At 49.0% G+C, this 16,744-nt stretch overlaps 1 protein-coding gene across 1 annotated transcript in view; it reads right to left on the reverse strand.

Annotated features, from left to right (window-relative positions):
* The window catches only part of Ccdc93 (coiled-coil domain containing 93), a 73,164-nt gene extending 58,155 nt beyond the window's left edge, over positions 1-15,009 (reverse strand). Inside the window, 5 exon segments of the mRNA XM_050129329.1 lie at positions 903-1,001; positions 5,711-5,822; positions 9,669-9,763; positions 12,025-12,138; positions 14,829-15,009. Of these exon segments, the coding sequence (XP_049985286.1) occupies positions 903-1,001; positions 5,711-5,822; positions 9,669-9,763; positions 12,025-12,138; positions 14,829-14,870 (462 nt within the window). The 5' untranslated portion in view covers positions 14,871-15,009.
* Positions 15,010-16,744: the final 1,735 nt, after the last annotated feature.

Below are 16,744 nucleotides of genomic sequence, written 5' to 3' on the forward strand. Positions count from 1 at the left end.
CTGAGTCAAATACTAAACTTGAGAACAACAGAGCTGTTGAGATTTATCCTCAGTGCCACCCAGAGAGCAGTTCTAATGAAGCACAAGGCTGTTCCGGGGTGCCAAGTAGAGGGTGGGGTGCAGGAGAACCTACCCGCACTGCACCCCAGCACTCTCTCAGGGCACGCTCACACCAGCAAGGAGGGAAGAGCACACACAAGCTTGGTCAGGGATGCTTCTTCTGCAGTGGGCAGTTAATACCGAGAATTCTGACTGGCCAAACGGCTTAAAATATAGGCTTAATGCGTGTTCAGCCCTAAGGGAGACATGTATGTCAACTGCTGCACGGCGCAGGGGACAACACAGGAGAGAATGCAGAAAGAATGCAAGAGCTGGAGGATGTGGAGGAGAGCTGCAGAATACATCACGCAGCTGCTGCATCCACGAAGTCACTGCATCTGTGACCACCTGCACAAGAGCAGTCAATATCCTGGCAGGCAAGCAGCACTAACTAACCAGGTGGGTAACAGAAAGTAAGGGAGGAGGGCGTGGTAAGGGCTGGTGTTAGAGTCTATCCAGGGTGGGCTGGAAGGAGCTGGAGGTAGACAGGATCAAGATACCTTATACATGAATAAAATTAAAGATTTGAAGGGAAAACCCCAGCAAGATGGAGCGATGGCACAGTGGTTACGAGCTCTCACTGCTGTCGGGGACACGAATCAGCTTCCTAGTATGTGCGTCAGGGGGTTCACAACTTCCTAGAACTCTAGATCCAGGAACATGACTTCTTTAGCTTCCTCGGGCACTTGTACTCATGTAAGCACACACATACACACACACTACAAATAAGATAATCAAAAGAAAAAAGAAAGAAATTAGGACTGAAGACATGTAATAGATGAGAAGAAAGCGCAGGTACTGACCTCTGGGAGGCTGTAGGTCTTCTGGAACTGGGAGATGGAATAGGAGCGGATGTAGTCACCCATTTCTTCCTTTGTTTCGATAGCTCGCTTCACCAGCCACTGGGGAAGAAAGAAGTGTGAGATGACAGGAACGGGCTCCTACTGCAGTGAAACTCACACTGGCATGACTGACCTGACCCAGTGGGGAGAAATCACAAGCACACACTGCTCCACTGGAAGAACAAAGCGCTGGGCATCTGAGAAGCTAAGCTCTGGTGACCTTGTGTGATCAGCCGCAAGTAACTGTGCAGGGTTTGAAATCTACAGCAACATCACCAGACAGGCCTGGTGGGAAGGGCACATTTCTCGACATTCTTTTTTTCTTGAGACAGGGTCTCATGTAGCCCAGGCTGACATTAGACTCTCTATGTAGTTGAGGATGAACCCAAGTGCTGGGACGACAGGCATGCAGTACCACAATGCTTATGCCTTACTAGGATGGAACCCAGGGCTTATTTGTGCTAAGTAAGAACTCTACCAACCAAACTCCATCCCCACTTCCAGTTCCTTGATATTCTCCCCCCCCCCCTCTCTCTCTCTCGATTTATTTACTTGTATTTTACACGTATGGGTACCTTGCCCACATGCATGTATGTACACCATGTGCACGCACTGCCTAGATAAACCAGACTCCACTGCACCCACAGTTGCAGATGGCTGTTGGCTGCCATGCAGGTGCTGGGAATTGACTGGATCCTCTGGGAGAACAGCCAGTGCTCCTGCCTAGACATTTCCCCAACCCCTCAATAGTCTTTTGTTTTTAAAGGTTTACTTTATTCTATTTCCGAGTGTATGCGTGCACAGGGGGGGACACGCACATAAGTGAGGGAGCCTGTGGAAGCCCAAAGAGGGTGCAGGATCTCCGCTACCCGGAGACACCATGGCTGGGAACTGGTGACGTGTGCTGGAAACTGGCCTCTGCTCCTCTGGAAGAACAATGAATGCTCTTAAGAGCTGGGCCATCTGCCAGCCCCAGGAAAGATATTCTGGAGCAAAGCCCTACAACATGAATAAAGCAACTCGCAATGTTAGAGATCTTAGTGAACCCTGGAAGCTCAGGGCAGCTGAACTCATAGAGATTCTCCTGCCTCTGCTCCCAGAGTGCTGCGATTAATGTGCGGCCACAGCCCAGCTTCAGTGGCCAATCTTAATGCCACTATTTTTTTTCCGTTTGCTCGCCACAAGGTGAAAAGGAGCACAACTGAGAACTCTTGGTGCAACCCCTCTTCCTTCCGTTAGTTGAGAGAAATCCTTGGGTGGTAGGAGATTAAGTACTGGGGACAGAGCCTGAGGCACTGGGATCACTGAATGGAACATCTGAGTTTATAGCATCTTGCAGAGACACTACATTCCTTTGCTACAGCTACAAAGACCTGAAGCTGGGAGTCACACCTGGGAGGCTGCCACATCAGGTGACTGACTGAACAGATGGTGTTATTATTGTTATTGCTATTATTAACACAGCGTTTTTTTATTGATTAATTGAAAAATTCACATAATGCACCCCAATCACATTTACTTCCCAATCTTCCCAGGAATATACCCCACCCTTGTGACCTCCCCCAAAACAAAAGAAGAAAAAGTGCTAAGTCTAAATTGTGTTGCCCATATACTCACCGAGGTATGATCAAACTCCCAGGCACCAGTCCCTTAAAGAAAACTGAGTCCTTACCACCCCTGTCCCCAGAAGCCATCAACGGTGAAGAGCTACACTTCAGCATGCCTATCACAATTTCTAAGAGTTCTCTTCAGTGGCTTCAAGTCTAGACTGTTTCTTTTGGGCGGGGTTATAACAGAAGCCTTCTACGACTTTCATCTCAACTGTGAGTCTGCAGTCAGACACCCCTGGAAATAAAGCTTCCTTGCCCTTTGCAGTCAGTAGGAGCACAGACTATGGACTTCTACATGGATTCTGGCTGCAGCAAGGGCCACAGACATGAACATGACTTCAGGCAGAAAAAAAGTACGCCAGATGGACTATTATGGTTCCCAGTCCCATGAGGCTGGGGTCTGGAAGCCCCAGACTTCCTCTTCCTAGTTTCCAGCTCAAAAATTCCTGGAATTAAAAAATCAACACACACACACACGCACACACACACACACACACACACACACACACACACACACACACGCAAGCTGTTATGTAACATTTCCCTCCAGGACTGAAACTTTCCATCCTACAGGACCACTCCTTAAACAAGACTGCAAACATCTCAAAATAACGTCAGGAATTCCCCGAAATTCACCAGACTCACTTGGCCCCTCCTTGCCAGAGTAAACAACAAAGACTGAGAAACTCCCAGACAGAAGGAAGGCAAGCTGTAAAGAAGACTCTCAGACAACCAAAGCTGCAGACGACTCTGAGATCAGAGCAGCAGCCCAGAAGCAGCAGAAACCAGGGCAGCTCCCTTCTGGAAGAGGTTGAGACCTGGAAAGGACACTCTCGACCCTGCTGAGCTGCCTGCAGGCTGTGCAGGGGGCTCCAGGGTCCCAGCTTTGTGAGCTGTCAGCTATGCTCAGGTGGGCCTTGGCAATGCAGCAATAATTCAGTCATTTCTGCTCCTGTAACTAATTCCTCACCCATATTCCTGCAAGTCTTATAACACCCACTGATTCACCAGGCTGGACTGTGGTGATATCCACACTTTGATCTGGTGTAGGCTCCCTGCCTAAGGTGAGTAGACATAAGTGTATGTCCCCTAGGAACAGTTCTGTCACACAACATATGCACAAACACAAATATGAACAACACACACACAGACACAGACACACACACACACTGTGGACAATGCAAGCACTGAGCCTCTACTTGTTCTTGCTCTTCATTCATTCTTTCCATCATTCAAGAGCACACTGGAAGAGAGAACCACTTGTCAGAGTTGACAGTCCCTCCTCAAAGAGCACTCCTACATCCTCAAAGCCATTTGGGGGCAGTGGGGTTTACCAACTCACGGCATACTTGACCAGGTCATGTTGCCTAGACACCCATAAGCAGGGCACTCCTGTAGGAATAGGTAAGTTCTATAGTTTATTTTTTAACTACATGTATGCAGGCAGGGTGCACACACGTATGCCACAGCTCAGACGTGGAGGTGGGAGAACAACTTTGTGGGGTCACTTCTCCTCGTCCATCTTTATGTGAGCTCTGGGAATCACACTTAGGCCTCCAGGGTTTCACAGTGCTTTACCTACAGTCATTTCAATGGCTCAAATTCTGCATGTTCTGCAGCCAGCACATGTAAAGGGCATGCTTAGGAAGCAGGTGCCCAAAGTAGGTTAGCTTCATGAAAATAACACGCTACACTGCACATATACCATGGGACACGTTCCTGTGCTGTGCACACCCCAGGAAGAACGTTCTTCTGTTGTTAATTAGCACCTCTTCTGCTTATTGCACTAGAGCACCAGCCCCACCCCAGTGGACCCCACCTGAAATCATGAGCAGGGTAGGAAGGGAGAGAATCAGGCAGTATTGGAGCCTCCTCTGTTCCCACCAAGAACCACGGCCCTGGGTCACGTGGTGTCTGCCCTAATTTCCTTTCTGTTGTCATGCTAAAAAATCCCAACAAAAAGCAAAGCAGGGGAGGAAACGTTTATTTTATCCCACAGTTACAGGCAACACACAGCTGAGGGCAGAGAGAAAGGATGCATGCAGGCCTAGCCTCAGCTAACTTTCACTTTTACAGACCAAACCAGGAATGGTGCTCACTCCAGGCAGGGTCTTCCCACATCTGTTACAGAGATCACAGACACACCCACAGGCCAAGCTGACCTACAACCCAGTACAACCCCCTCCCAGTGTGGTTCTAGGCTGTGTCACACTGAAGATGAGAACACAAGAACTAACTATGTAGCCAGTTAATGAACCACATGCTGTTAATCCAAGTACTATGGAGGCAGAGGCAGGCGGATCTCTGTGAGTTTGAGGCCAGTCAGGTCTACAGAGTGAGTTTCAGGACAACCAGAAATACACAGAGAAACCCAGTCTCCAAAATAAAAAAAACAACCAAATAACAATGAAGAACCAAACTAACCATGCAGCGTTCATCTCAGTTCATCTCTACCTCCTTGTGGATGGTTCACTGGACGCTGGTTCTGACCTTTCGTGTCTGTTTCTATTTCATGTGAGGAGATGTTCTTTGGGTCAGAGAGTGTGATCCGGCAGAGAAGGTAAAGAAGGCTGCATCCCGGGAGCCCCTCAGAGGACCTGTTCAAGAGTCCCCATTGTCAAAGCTAATGAGGGAACCTCCTAACAGACAGCCACTTTCTACTGTGACTCCCCTTGCACCCGAAAAAAGCATCTACTTTCATAGACTCAGATCCAGAATGGGAGGAAAAGGCATGTCTTAGTCAGCTGCTCTAGTCTACTTGGCAAGCAGACACCAAATGATCAATGTCCAACACTGCCCTCTGACTTTCATACGCATGTACTCACATGTATGCACATACACATGGACACCTACACACACTTGTAGGCCCCCATACATGTGTGCACTAGCAAACACATGCAAGCTGACAACACACACACACACTTGAAAAACAGCATCTGATGGGAGCATTCAAAGATCGTAGCAGAGGCCAGTGTGAGACCATGGCACATGGAATAGCAGCTACCTTTCTAAGAAAGATGGCCAGGATACCTGTCAAGTGTGCTGCACCAAATCCATCCTGCACGCACTAAACCCAAGGTCCAGGCTGGGCTGTCTGACAGCCAGATGTGTTCCAGGAACTCTTAATTCAGAGACAAGAATCCACACAGAAGCCCTCACCTGCACAACAGGGAATATGTGAATAAAATCCATGCCCTGGATCTGGTGGGGCTCCAGCTGGTGGGGACACTTCATCCTTGGGAGAACTGAAACGATCTTTTCCGACAGAGCTCTGTCCAGAAAAAAAAAAAAAAAGAAGCAGAGTGAGGCCATGCTGAGAGGCTCTGAAGACATCTCTAACGTTCAAGGAGTCCTGCGGAGAAATCTCGGCACCCGGGAAGCACAATTCAGCTGTGTGCATGCACGGTCACAAAACTGGGTCTTCTCACCTTTTACTGCCTCCCCCCTCTTTCTTTCCTTCCTTCCTTCCTTCCTTCCTTCCTTCCTTCCTTCCTTCCTTCCTTCCTTCCTTCCTTCCTTCCTTCCTTCCTTCCTTCGGCAAGGTCTAATGCAGCCCAGGCTGGCCTCAGACTTGCTAAGTAGACAAGGATGATCCTCTGTCTCCACCTCGGTGCTGGTGCTGGTGTTACAGGCGTGTGCCGCCATGCCCTATGACACGTGGTGCTGGGGATCATCCGCCCAGACTCTACGCTCAGCCAATGGAGACAAGCAGCTCCACTGGTTCAGGCTCCCGGCTCAGGGTTGATCTTTATGATCAGCACAGCATCATGCTGTTCTTTAGTGCCATCTTCTTCAACGGGAGGGGTGCTCCCTCTAGTGGGCCACAGAGCTATAGCTCATATCTATACAACGAACCTTAAAATTCAGTGTCAAATCCAGAGGCTGAGACTTCAACAACACACAGCCAGACTTATGCCTTTGGAAAGGGTTCTCCCTGGCCACTCCTCATAGCCAGCTTAATCAGGCAATTCATAAAAGCCCAGAGGGAAGGATATAGCAAGTCATTGTGGGTTTTATGAGTCTCTTAAAACTGCCTCCCAGAAACTACAGCCAAGTTCAGACAGTCCCAGCGACAAGTGGAAGTGGCTGCCAGCACTAACCCTGATGGCAGGAGAGACAGGGAAGGAAGCACAAAGGGTGGGGGCGCAGGGCAGGGGAAGGAAGGAAGAAAGACTTCTTAGAGACTGTCACCAGCCACCCTCTGCTTTGACAGGGGAACTCGGGCTTCCCGAAAAACTCAGGAGAAGAAGTGTCCTGGTGAGCTTGTCAACCTGAAACAGCCTGGATCATCTGAGCGGAGAGCCTCAACTGAGGTACTGCCCAGATCAGACTAGTTTGTGTGTAAGCCTGGGGTTGTCTTGTTAGCTGCTATAGGAGTGCACAGTCCACAGTGGGCAGCACCATCCCTACGCAGGTTGCTCTGGGGTATACAAGAAAGTTAGCTAAGCATGAGCCTGGAAGTGAGTGAGCCGGCAAGATTCTGCCATGGATACTACTCCCGTTCCTGCTAGAGATGCTGCCCTGACTTCTTCAAAGATGGACTGTGACCTGTACTCCAAATAATCTCTTTCCTCTCCTAAGCTGCTTTTGATCATGGTGACTATCACAGCAACTGAGCAAAATTAATAAAACAAGGGACAAGTATAGGTCACCAGGCAAGTATGACCACTGCCATTACAGATTACAAATCTGACTTTAAGGGTATTTTCTTTTTAGACAGGATCTTGTCATAGCCCAGGATAGCCTCAAAATTGTAATCCTCCCGCCTCAGCTTCCTGAATGCCTGGATTACAGGTGAGCACCACACACCCAGCCATAGACATGCTGTTTCCTCCTCCACCATAGTCGACTTGTCCTGGATCTAAACCCCAGCCCTATCACCATCTCTGGGACTTCTGGCTAGTCACCAGCTTGGGTTGACAGACCCACAACAAAACAACTGGGTGAGGAACAACCCAGGGAGAAACAACTGGGACAGAAGATGACTCAGAGGGTAAAGACATTCGTGGCAAACCTGAAAACCTGAGATCAGTCTCCAGGACCCACATGGTGGAAGGAGAGGGCCAACTTTCACATGTGTCCAATTCCACATGCAAACCACAGAACACACACATGCACACAGAGTAAAACACTTCAAATGTGGGAGGGGAAATAATCCTCATCTCACCCATCCAAAGGCAGGACAAATGGCAAATCGCACGCACAGCGCTGGGAAGAGGTTCCCTTCACCTAGAACCCTGTCCCCTCAAGCCTCAGTCCCACAGCAGCCCATGCTCATGGCACTCAAACCTGCACACAGTTCCCACCTTGCTCCTCTCCACTCTCTCCCCAGCTGGAACAGCTCAGAGTGCTCCCACCATGCTCCTCCCCACACTCTCCCCCAGTTGGAACTTCTTAGAGTGCTCCCACTGTGCTCCTCTCCACACTCTCCCCTAGTTGGAACTTCTTAGAGTGCTCCCATCGTGCTCCTCCCAACACTCCCACACTCTCCCCAGCTGGAACTGCTCTCAGTGTTCCCACCGTGCTCCTCCCCACACTCTCCCCCAGTTGGAGCTGTTCCCAGTGCTTATGCAGCTTCCATATAATTTTACTCCTCCAAGATTGACTTTTTACTTTTTAATTATGTATGTGCATGCCCAGAAAAAGGCATCGGATTCTCTGAAGCTAGAATTAGGCTGTGCTGGCTAGTTTTATGTCACCTTGACACAAGCTAGTGTCATTTGGGAAGAGGGACCACCAGCTGAGAAAACACAGCCACAAGAATGGCCTGTAGGTAAGTCGGTGGTGCATTTTCTTTAATTAGATATTGATGTGGGGGGGGGGGGCAGCCCACTGTGGATGGTGCCACCCAGGCTGGTAGTTCTGGGCTGTGTAAGAAAGCAGGCTGAGCAAGCTAGTAAGTAGCACCTCTCTAGTTCCTGCCTCCAGGTCCTTGCCTTGGCTTCCTTCTAAGACAGACTGTGACGTGAAACTGTGAGTGAAATTATCTCTTTCCTCCCAAGCTGCTTTAATCACTAAGGTGCAACACAGAGAGCTGTGAGCTGCCCAGCCTTGGTGCTGAGCACAGAACTCTGACCTCTGCAAGAGCATTCTCAACCATGAAGCCATTTCTTCAGCCCCACAGTTTATCCTTATGTAGTCTGAGCCATACTGAGAATAAGCTTTGCTAAGGCAGGGCACGTCTCCTGAGTGTTCCCAAAGAGCCAACAATGTCTGACCTGCAGTATTCATATGGTCTTGACGAATGTTTATTGAAAGGATTAACAGAGACTCTTTCAGCTTTCTCCTTTACACTGGCAAGATGGCTCAGTGGGTTAAGGAACTTGCCACTAGTCCTGACAACCTGAGTTCAGTCCCTGGGACCTAAATGATGGAAGGAGAAATTGATTCCCTCCAGCTGTCTTCTGATCTACACACACACACACACACACACACACACACACACACACACACACACTTTTAAGTGCCATTAAGTGAAGAAAATTGTATTTCCTCTTTTTTCTGAGCTCATTCCTGTATTTAGTAATTACCATAAAATGATTATACACTTAAGAACCTACCTGCAGATAAATCATAGAAAATTAACCGTTAGCATAAACATTCTGCCCGCCCTTATCATTTCGAAGGTAATGTTAGGATGGTAGTTGGAGATGGAAGGCCAAACAGAGATGCTAAAATGTCTACTCTAAATACTGAGAAATCAGGAGAAACCACACGACGCTAGTGGGTTAAGAAGAAGCGTGGGCTGGGGAGATGGCTCAGTGAGTAAAGGGAATGTCTTGCAAACCCAAAGACCTGAGCTGTAATCCTAAAACCCATGGGGGAGCCAGGCATGGGCATACACCACTGGAATCCCAGCCCTGGAGAGGTGGAGACATACTGGCCTGGCAACCTAGCCTACTTGGCAAGTTTCAAAAGGTAGACAGTGCTTGAGGAACAAGAGCTCATCCCCAGGCTTGCGCGCACACACACACGCACACATACACGCACACACACACGTTAAACACAGCTTCACAGCATGAGAAATGAAGAAGGACGAGGATATAAACATATAAGCACCGTCTTTACCATAAAGCCCCCCCCTCAGACCCTTCTTTGGCAAACCCTGGGAACTTACATTTTTTGCCCGATGGTAGAGTTCTCCTGAAAGAGCAGATCCACGTCCACGTCGAAGTTGCAGGTGCTGATGCACCACGTCATCCCTCCCACTACCTGCAAGAAGAGAGAGTGCTGCTTCTCACGGACCCCACACACTTCACACAGGCTCAGTGAGTACACAGAGCTACAAATGTCTGGTGTAGATGCACGTGTGTTCATGTGTGTGCACACGCACATGGAGGCCAGATACCAAACTCTGGTATTGATCCTCAGATGCGGTAGACCTTGTTTATTGAGACAGAGTCTCTCATGGGCCTGGACCTTGCCCATTTGATTATGCAGGCTGGCCCCTGAACCCCGCAGATTTTCCTGTCTCCATGTCCCCAGTGCTGGGATGACAAGTGCCCACCACAGCACCCAGATTTTTACACGGATTCTGGGGCTTGAACTTGGGTCGTCACGCATATATAACACTTTTCTGACATCTGTCTCAGCAGTCCTCCCAAGTGATATATCTTTAGAGGGAGTGTGTCTTCCTTACCCACCATTCACCAGCAGCACTGCTCTGAGTCCCCCTGCAGTGGTGGCAATGACCATGCCTACACTGTGACACTGTGTACTGCAGCAGCTCCTGGGCCTGTGTGGTTACTGAGCACCAAAGTGCTGCCGTGTCACTGAGAGCTGACTGTGACCATGAAAAGGTCTCGTTGCTCATCGATCCTCTTCCAAGGGAAGGGTCAGACACTATGTGTTCAGAGATTTCTTTTGTATATGTGTTTGTGAAAGGTGTGTGTGCGTGTGTGTGTTCACCTTTTGTGGGCCAGAGAGACATCAGTGTCCTCTTTTGTTCTATGCCTGAAGTTTTTGAGACAGGGTTTCTTGCTGAACTGGGAGCTCACCACAGCCGGGGCATCTCCCCAGCGCTGGGAGCACAACTGCCCACCACCATGGCTAGCTTTTCACATGTGTTCTGGAGACTGAACTCAGACCCTCATGCCTGCACACCTATGAGAGATTTCGTAACCCAGCTTCCGAGTGCCAGACTGAGAGACATTATGAGTTTGACCGACAGGCCACGTGGGCAGCAAAGCTGACATTCTCTGGCTCCTTATTTAAAAGCTGAGATGTACAATTAAAGGCACATTTCCAGGTCCCGAGCCCAGACCTGCCTAAGCAGAAGTTTGATGGAGAAGACCTAGACATGCTTCTTACCAGCATCCCTCGCAGGTTCTGGTGCAAACGGGAGGAGGGCAACACTCCAGAGCATGGAGCTCAAGCTCCAAAGGTTTCCCTGGCATTCCTTGCCATTGGTCCCAGACGCTTGAGAAGCATAGTCTATTCAGTATCATATAACTTAGTCCCTGCCTGATGGTTCACTTGTCACTCTTCTCTGTAACAGGGGACAACTCTGGGCAAAGGGCTACTGTTTATCTCTGTGTCCTCAATACCCCTTCCTCTGTCCTATGCACGGTAACTGTTCACAGCTCTCTTAATTTAAAAGATGCCATCCCGGGGCTGGAGAGATGGCTCAGTGTTAAGAGTGCCTGCTGCTCCTGCAGAGAACTTGAGTTTGGTTCCCAACACCCACACTGTAACTCCAGCCCCAAGATATCCAGTGCCCTCCGCCAGCCTCATGGGCACCTGTACACACGCACACACTTACACATTTAATTTAAAATCTTAAGATCCCATCCCATGGTGAAGCTCCCACCTCTAAACACAGCAGCTGCCATATCCGCCACTGTCTCTAAGTATGTGGTTCAGTATACCTATGAACTCAGGCTATTTTCATATATGCTTTATTATTTCTATCCGAACTGTATGCACCTTAAAAGAGAAACAGTTTCGTGTGTGTGAGTACTGTTCACGTGTATGCATGTGTACATACACATACATGCATACATGTAGAGGTCACAGGCCACTAGTTGACACAGGGTCTCTCACTGTCCTAGAACTTATTAGTTTGGCTAGGTTGGCCAGTCAGGGAGCGCCAGGGGTTTGCCTGTCTCCACTTTCCCAATACTGGAATTGTAAGCATGCCACCATGCCTGAGTTCTAGGGATCCAAGTCAGGTTCCCATGCTTTCCTGGTAAGCATTTTACTGACTGACTGAGCCATCTCCCCAGCCTGAGAAAATAGTTCTTTTGCTTATTCACATTTCCTAAAAACACAGTGTACAGAAAAAGAATCCAATTCTATCTATTGACTTATAGTACTCTTTGAATAGAAAGTCTGAGTACATCCATGACGAATCTGGCTTGGAAGGAATGGTACAGAGAAAATAAAACACCATCACTTCATCCTCCACTACCCTTACACTAACCATGCTATAGAAGAATAGCAAATAGCGAGTGGTTAGCAAGACTTTCTCTTACCTTGTCAAAAGGAGACAAGCCTTTAATTCTTGCTCTGAAATACCCAGCTGCAACCAAGAGCTCCAGAATTTCAGTCAACTTGACATTTTGTTCTTCATCTTCTCTCGTTTCCACCTGGAGAAAACGGACATGTATAACCGATAAAGGCCATCTTGACAGAATGGAAACGAAATACATCCTTCTGGTGCCATGGTCACATCGCCAAGAGTCTGCTGACTTCAGCTGAATCACTGCGCTATTTTCCCAAAACTCCTAAGATGGCTCAGTGGACAGAGCACTTATCGCATCGGCATGAGGACCAGAGTTCAGATCCTCAGAAGCCATGTAAATGCTGGGCAGGCATGATGACCACCTGTGGTCCCACACCTGGAAGGCAAAGACCACAAACTAGCTCTCAGTAGCTAGACTAGCCCAACTGGTAAGCTTTGGGTTTAATTGAGAGGTCTTGCCTCAGTGAACCAGGCGGAGACGGACTGAGGAAGAAACCTGATGTCAACCTCAGGCCTCCACATGCACTTGCGTATCCAAACATACACATGAACTCACACACATGGGAACATCCATCCATACATGCATAAACATGTGTAGACACCACACACACATAAATAAAATAGGAATCCTTCAAGCCATCGTGTGCCTTGAAGATAATGCCAAGAGGAGGACACTGCATCCCGGAAGGACCATCTCCCACCCCAACTCACGTTCACAGCATTCCCGTAGGCTACATATGCAAGTGTATGGCTGAGGCCTCTCGTCCACTCACCCTAGAACGCAGAACTATACTTTTACAAGAGAACCAGGAAGATAAGTTTTGGCACAAGACATTGAGTGAGGATGTTTGATTCCAAATTTACTACCCATTTGCACTGCAACAAAATGGGAAGGGGCCATGGGCTGATACACGGAAAACAAAAACCATCTTTTCTCAAAGCCATAAAAATAAACCCACACTGGTTAAAATGTCCAGTTACTAAACCCAGAACACTAAGGGTCAGAGAGACATAGTTCAGTGGTTGAGTGAAGAGATCGTTCTTCTAGAGGACCCAAGTTCAGTTCTCCTAGCCCACACCAGGCAGCTCATAACCACTTGAATTTATCTCCAGGTTATCTGATACCTTCCTCTGGACTTCACATGGACCCAAAGTCACCCACACATAAAGACACACAGACATATACATAAATAAAAATAAACTGATGAAGAAGAATCACCATGAGCCCTTAAGCCAGGCCAAATAAACTCGCGACTGTAGCTCCCAGAAGCTAGAAGGGTCTAGCTATCTTTCTTTAATATAGACACAAAGGGGCTTAAAAACTGAATGGCATGAACTAACTGGATTAGTGAGAGCCAGGTGACAAGAATGCTGTTTTGTCTTTCAAGACAGGGTCTCAAGTACCAGAGGTTGGCTTGAACTTGCCGTACAGTTAAGGACAATGACCTTGAATTTCTGATTCTCCTGCCTCCTCAGTTCTGAGATCACAAGCATGCACCACCACCCACTTTTTGCTGTGCTGGGGACAGAACCCAGGGCTCAAGCATGCTAAGCAAGCACACACAGTGAGAAAGAGAGAGAGAGAGAGAGAGAGAGAGAGAGAGAGATTAAGTAGCAAAGAAAAGTTGAAGCATTACAGTGCAGACCCCACTTCGAACAACCCCAGATAAAATCAGAACAACACATACATGGAATTTTATCCGGTGCAGGGGCTGTGAGAACTGATGACCACGCCAGCCCTTCTGCTACTATATACTCACCCGAGCACAGAACACTGCGACTGTGTAAAGAGTAGGATGAAGAAGTAACAGACGGATTTGTGAGGGGCACAGGGAGGCACGATCGGTACAGGAGAATACCAAAGGGTACTAGGCACAGTGTCAAAGAACCAGGCGCATCTCTGCCAAAGCCAACCTTAGAATGGGGTCCAGGCGCAGCAGGGGTGTTCCCTATTTCTCTCTGGAAACTGGGACTCTTCACTGAGTAAAGCAACTGGAAGAATAACTGGAAACCCGGTAGCCAAGCTCTAACGGTGGCCCAAAGAGGATAGCTGAGCTTTAATTCCGTGCAAGCATAGAAATCCTGTCCCTAGGATGGAACGAGTACTGACCAAGTACTGGAGTACAACCACACCGCACGTGAAAAGGTGGTCCCTCTTTAGTACAAGCAGCAATCCTCCTGTCCAGGCACAGGGCACCACAGGAGAGGGTGTCCTCAACTCTGCCACCACCCCGATGTGCGCAAGGCTCCCAAACTTCCCCCATCCTTCCGGGCCCGGACAGCGGGGGCTCGACAAGCTGAGAGGGGGCATTCCTTCCCGACCAAAGGGACTGAGAGGCTGGTCACCTAGACCCCCGCAGAGGGAGACTTGCGGTCCCAAGGTCACCGCCCTTGGACACCAGGGACCAGGACAGTCCCTCTGAACGTAAGTCTCGTGACTGCTGAGACTCCAGAGCGCAGCAGTCTTGGCCTCGGGAAGCCAGTCTCGCAATGTGAGGGGCTTCTAGGCAGCCCGAGACAGGACTCCCGGGGACCTCGTAATGAGTGAGGTTGCATCTGGGCAGGGATCTGGATGTTTCCCGTCCCCAGAGGACCCAGGAATCTTTAAGTTTGCACCCAGCAACACGCTGCACCCTTGCACGCCGGGGGACCAGTCAGTTGTCCCTCCAGGGTTTCTAGGGCCCGCCTTGGGGCAGACACCTCTGAACAACGGCATAGTGTCCCCGCCGCCTCCCAAGCCGGTCCCTGCCCGCCGCCCCGGGCTCGGCCCTCTCTCCCCAGCAACCCCAGGGTGTCAGGGACAGAGGTCCTCACCTCGGGGAGCCCCTGGCCCTCCGGCCCTTTGGGTAGCCCCATGATCCGGATGCGCTGATGTGGATTGGGAGGGAGCGGGTCCTACAACCGAACTGTGATCCGGGTGGGGTGCAAAGCGGAAACTTCCTTCACGGGAGCTGACACTACGACAGCCGGTCGGAGAACCGTGGCCCCGCTGAGCATGCGCACTAGGACGGAAGCGCTGTACCACTGCGCCTGCGCAAGGGCAGAAGGAGCGGCTGAGAGGGGCGGGACCCTAAGTAACCGATCCTCCCCTTCGGGGCGGTACTGAGCTGAAGATTACGCCCGGACTACTTTTTCTTTCTTTCTTTCTATTTATTTTTCTTTTTAATTTTTTTCCCTTAAAAATATTTTCTTATTCTCAATAAAAAAATGGAAAAAAATATTTTCTTTCTATTTTTTTTAGTTTTTTTCTTTCCTTCTTTCATTTTCTTGACACAGTGCCTTAGTCAGCCTGGATTAGCATTTGCTGCATAGCTAAGGAGGACCTTGGATTTATGATCATCCTGCTTCCACACCCCACATAATGAGATTATAGGTATATGTCACCATGCCCAACTCTATTTTTTTTTAATCAGTTTACAAAGCAGCAGATTTTCTTATGGCATTTTCATAGTCCTTAGTTTTACTTGAACGCCCGTATTGTTTTCTCATTGCCCCATCCTTCCCTTCTTCCACCTCCATTGTCCCTCCTTTCAGCTGTCATACCACCTGCGTTCTGTGACCGTTCCCATCGGCTCCCTCAAAGCCTCTTTCGTCCTCTCGAGGATTCTTCTAGTTTCTTGGCCTCCAAGGGACTTCTTAAAAGGTATTCCCCCCTATGTCTTGAGGATTTCTCCCATCCCTGCTCCTCCCCTATTCTCCCCTCTCTTCCCTCTCCCCTTCCTTCACTTCCCTTTCTCTTCAAACCTAGCTTTGGAAGCTCTGAGCTCCAGAGTCAATCCCCGCCCAGATGCACTTGGGTGTTCTTTATGTAGCTAAGGCCCAGTTCCAGACATCTTTAAAAAGCTCTTGTGCAAGTTATCAATACATGGGCGCAGGGACAGAAACCCCTAAAAGAGATTATTTAGGTCTGTTGCCTCTGCATTTTATTTCCAGGAAACGTCGGGTGAGTTAATAATCCCCACGCCATCCCATCCTGGTGTCTGAGTCTTCCTGGGAGAAGTGCTTTGCAGAAGGCAGAGTCCTGCACTCATGTAAGATGGGCAGCGACATCACTTTTATAATGCCCTTTGTCTGTCCCAGAGGGTGGCAGCTACATGAAAAGTTGTCTCTTTTCCCGCCAGCTCCGTAACGGCTTCTCGGCTTATTTTCTTTTTTATTAAGAGATAGAGGCAGAAGTGCCATGAACTCCTTTGCTGTAGGAGATCAGTGCTGGCAGGGCTGGGAGGAGGAGAGGACTGTAAAAACGTGTGCTTGCAATTAAAGCCATTTTGTGTTCACTTCTTTTCCTCTTTATACCTCTGATACTTCAACTTTTAAGGGTTATTTCTTTTATTTTAGGTGTATGGCTGTCTTGCCTGCTTGTATGCCAGTACTCCTTGTGCATGACTAACACGCGCAGAAGTCCAGGGGTGTGAGATCCCCTGGAACGTGGGTTTACAGATAGTTGTGAGCTACCCTGCGGCCGCTGGGAATCAAACCTAGGTCCTCTGCAAGAGCGGTAAGAGCTCTTAACCTCTGAGCCATCTCTCCAGTTTCTGTGAAGGCTATGCTTGGTGGTCAGCTTGACCACATCTGGAATGAACTACAGTCCAGAATGGAGAGCACACCTGTGCGAGACCTTTTGCTTGGTGTGAAGTGTGTGAGTCCACTTCTAGTGCAGACCTTTGAGGCAGGGTGCCTTTGATCTGGATCAGGAGGTGGGAAGGTGTGCCTTTCATGTGGACCAAACC

This window comes from Alexandromys fortis, unplaced genomic scaffold (assembly GCF_014885135.2).
Source record: "Alexandromys fortis isolate MF-2015 unplaced genomic scaffold, M_Fortis_MF-2015_v1.1 scaffold_287, whole genome shotgun sequence".
NCBI lineage: Eukaryota > Metazoa > Chordata > Mammalia > Rodentia > Cricetidae > Alexandromys > Alexandromys fortis.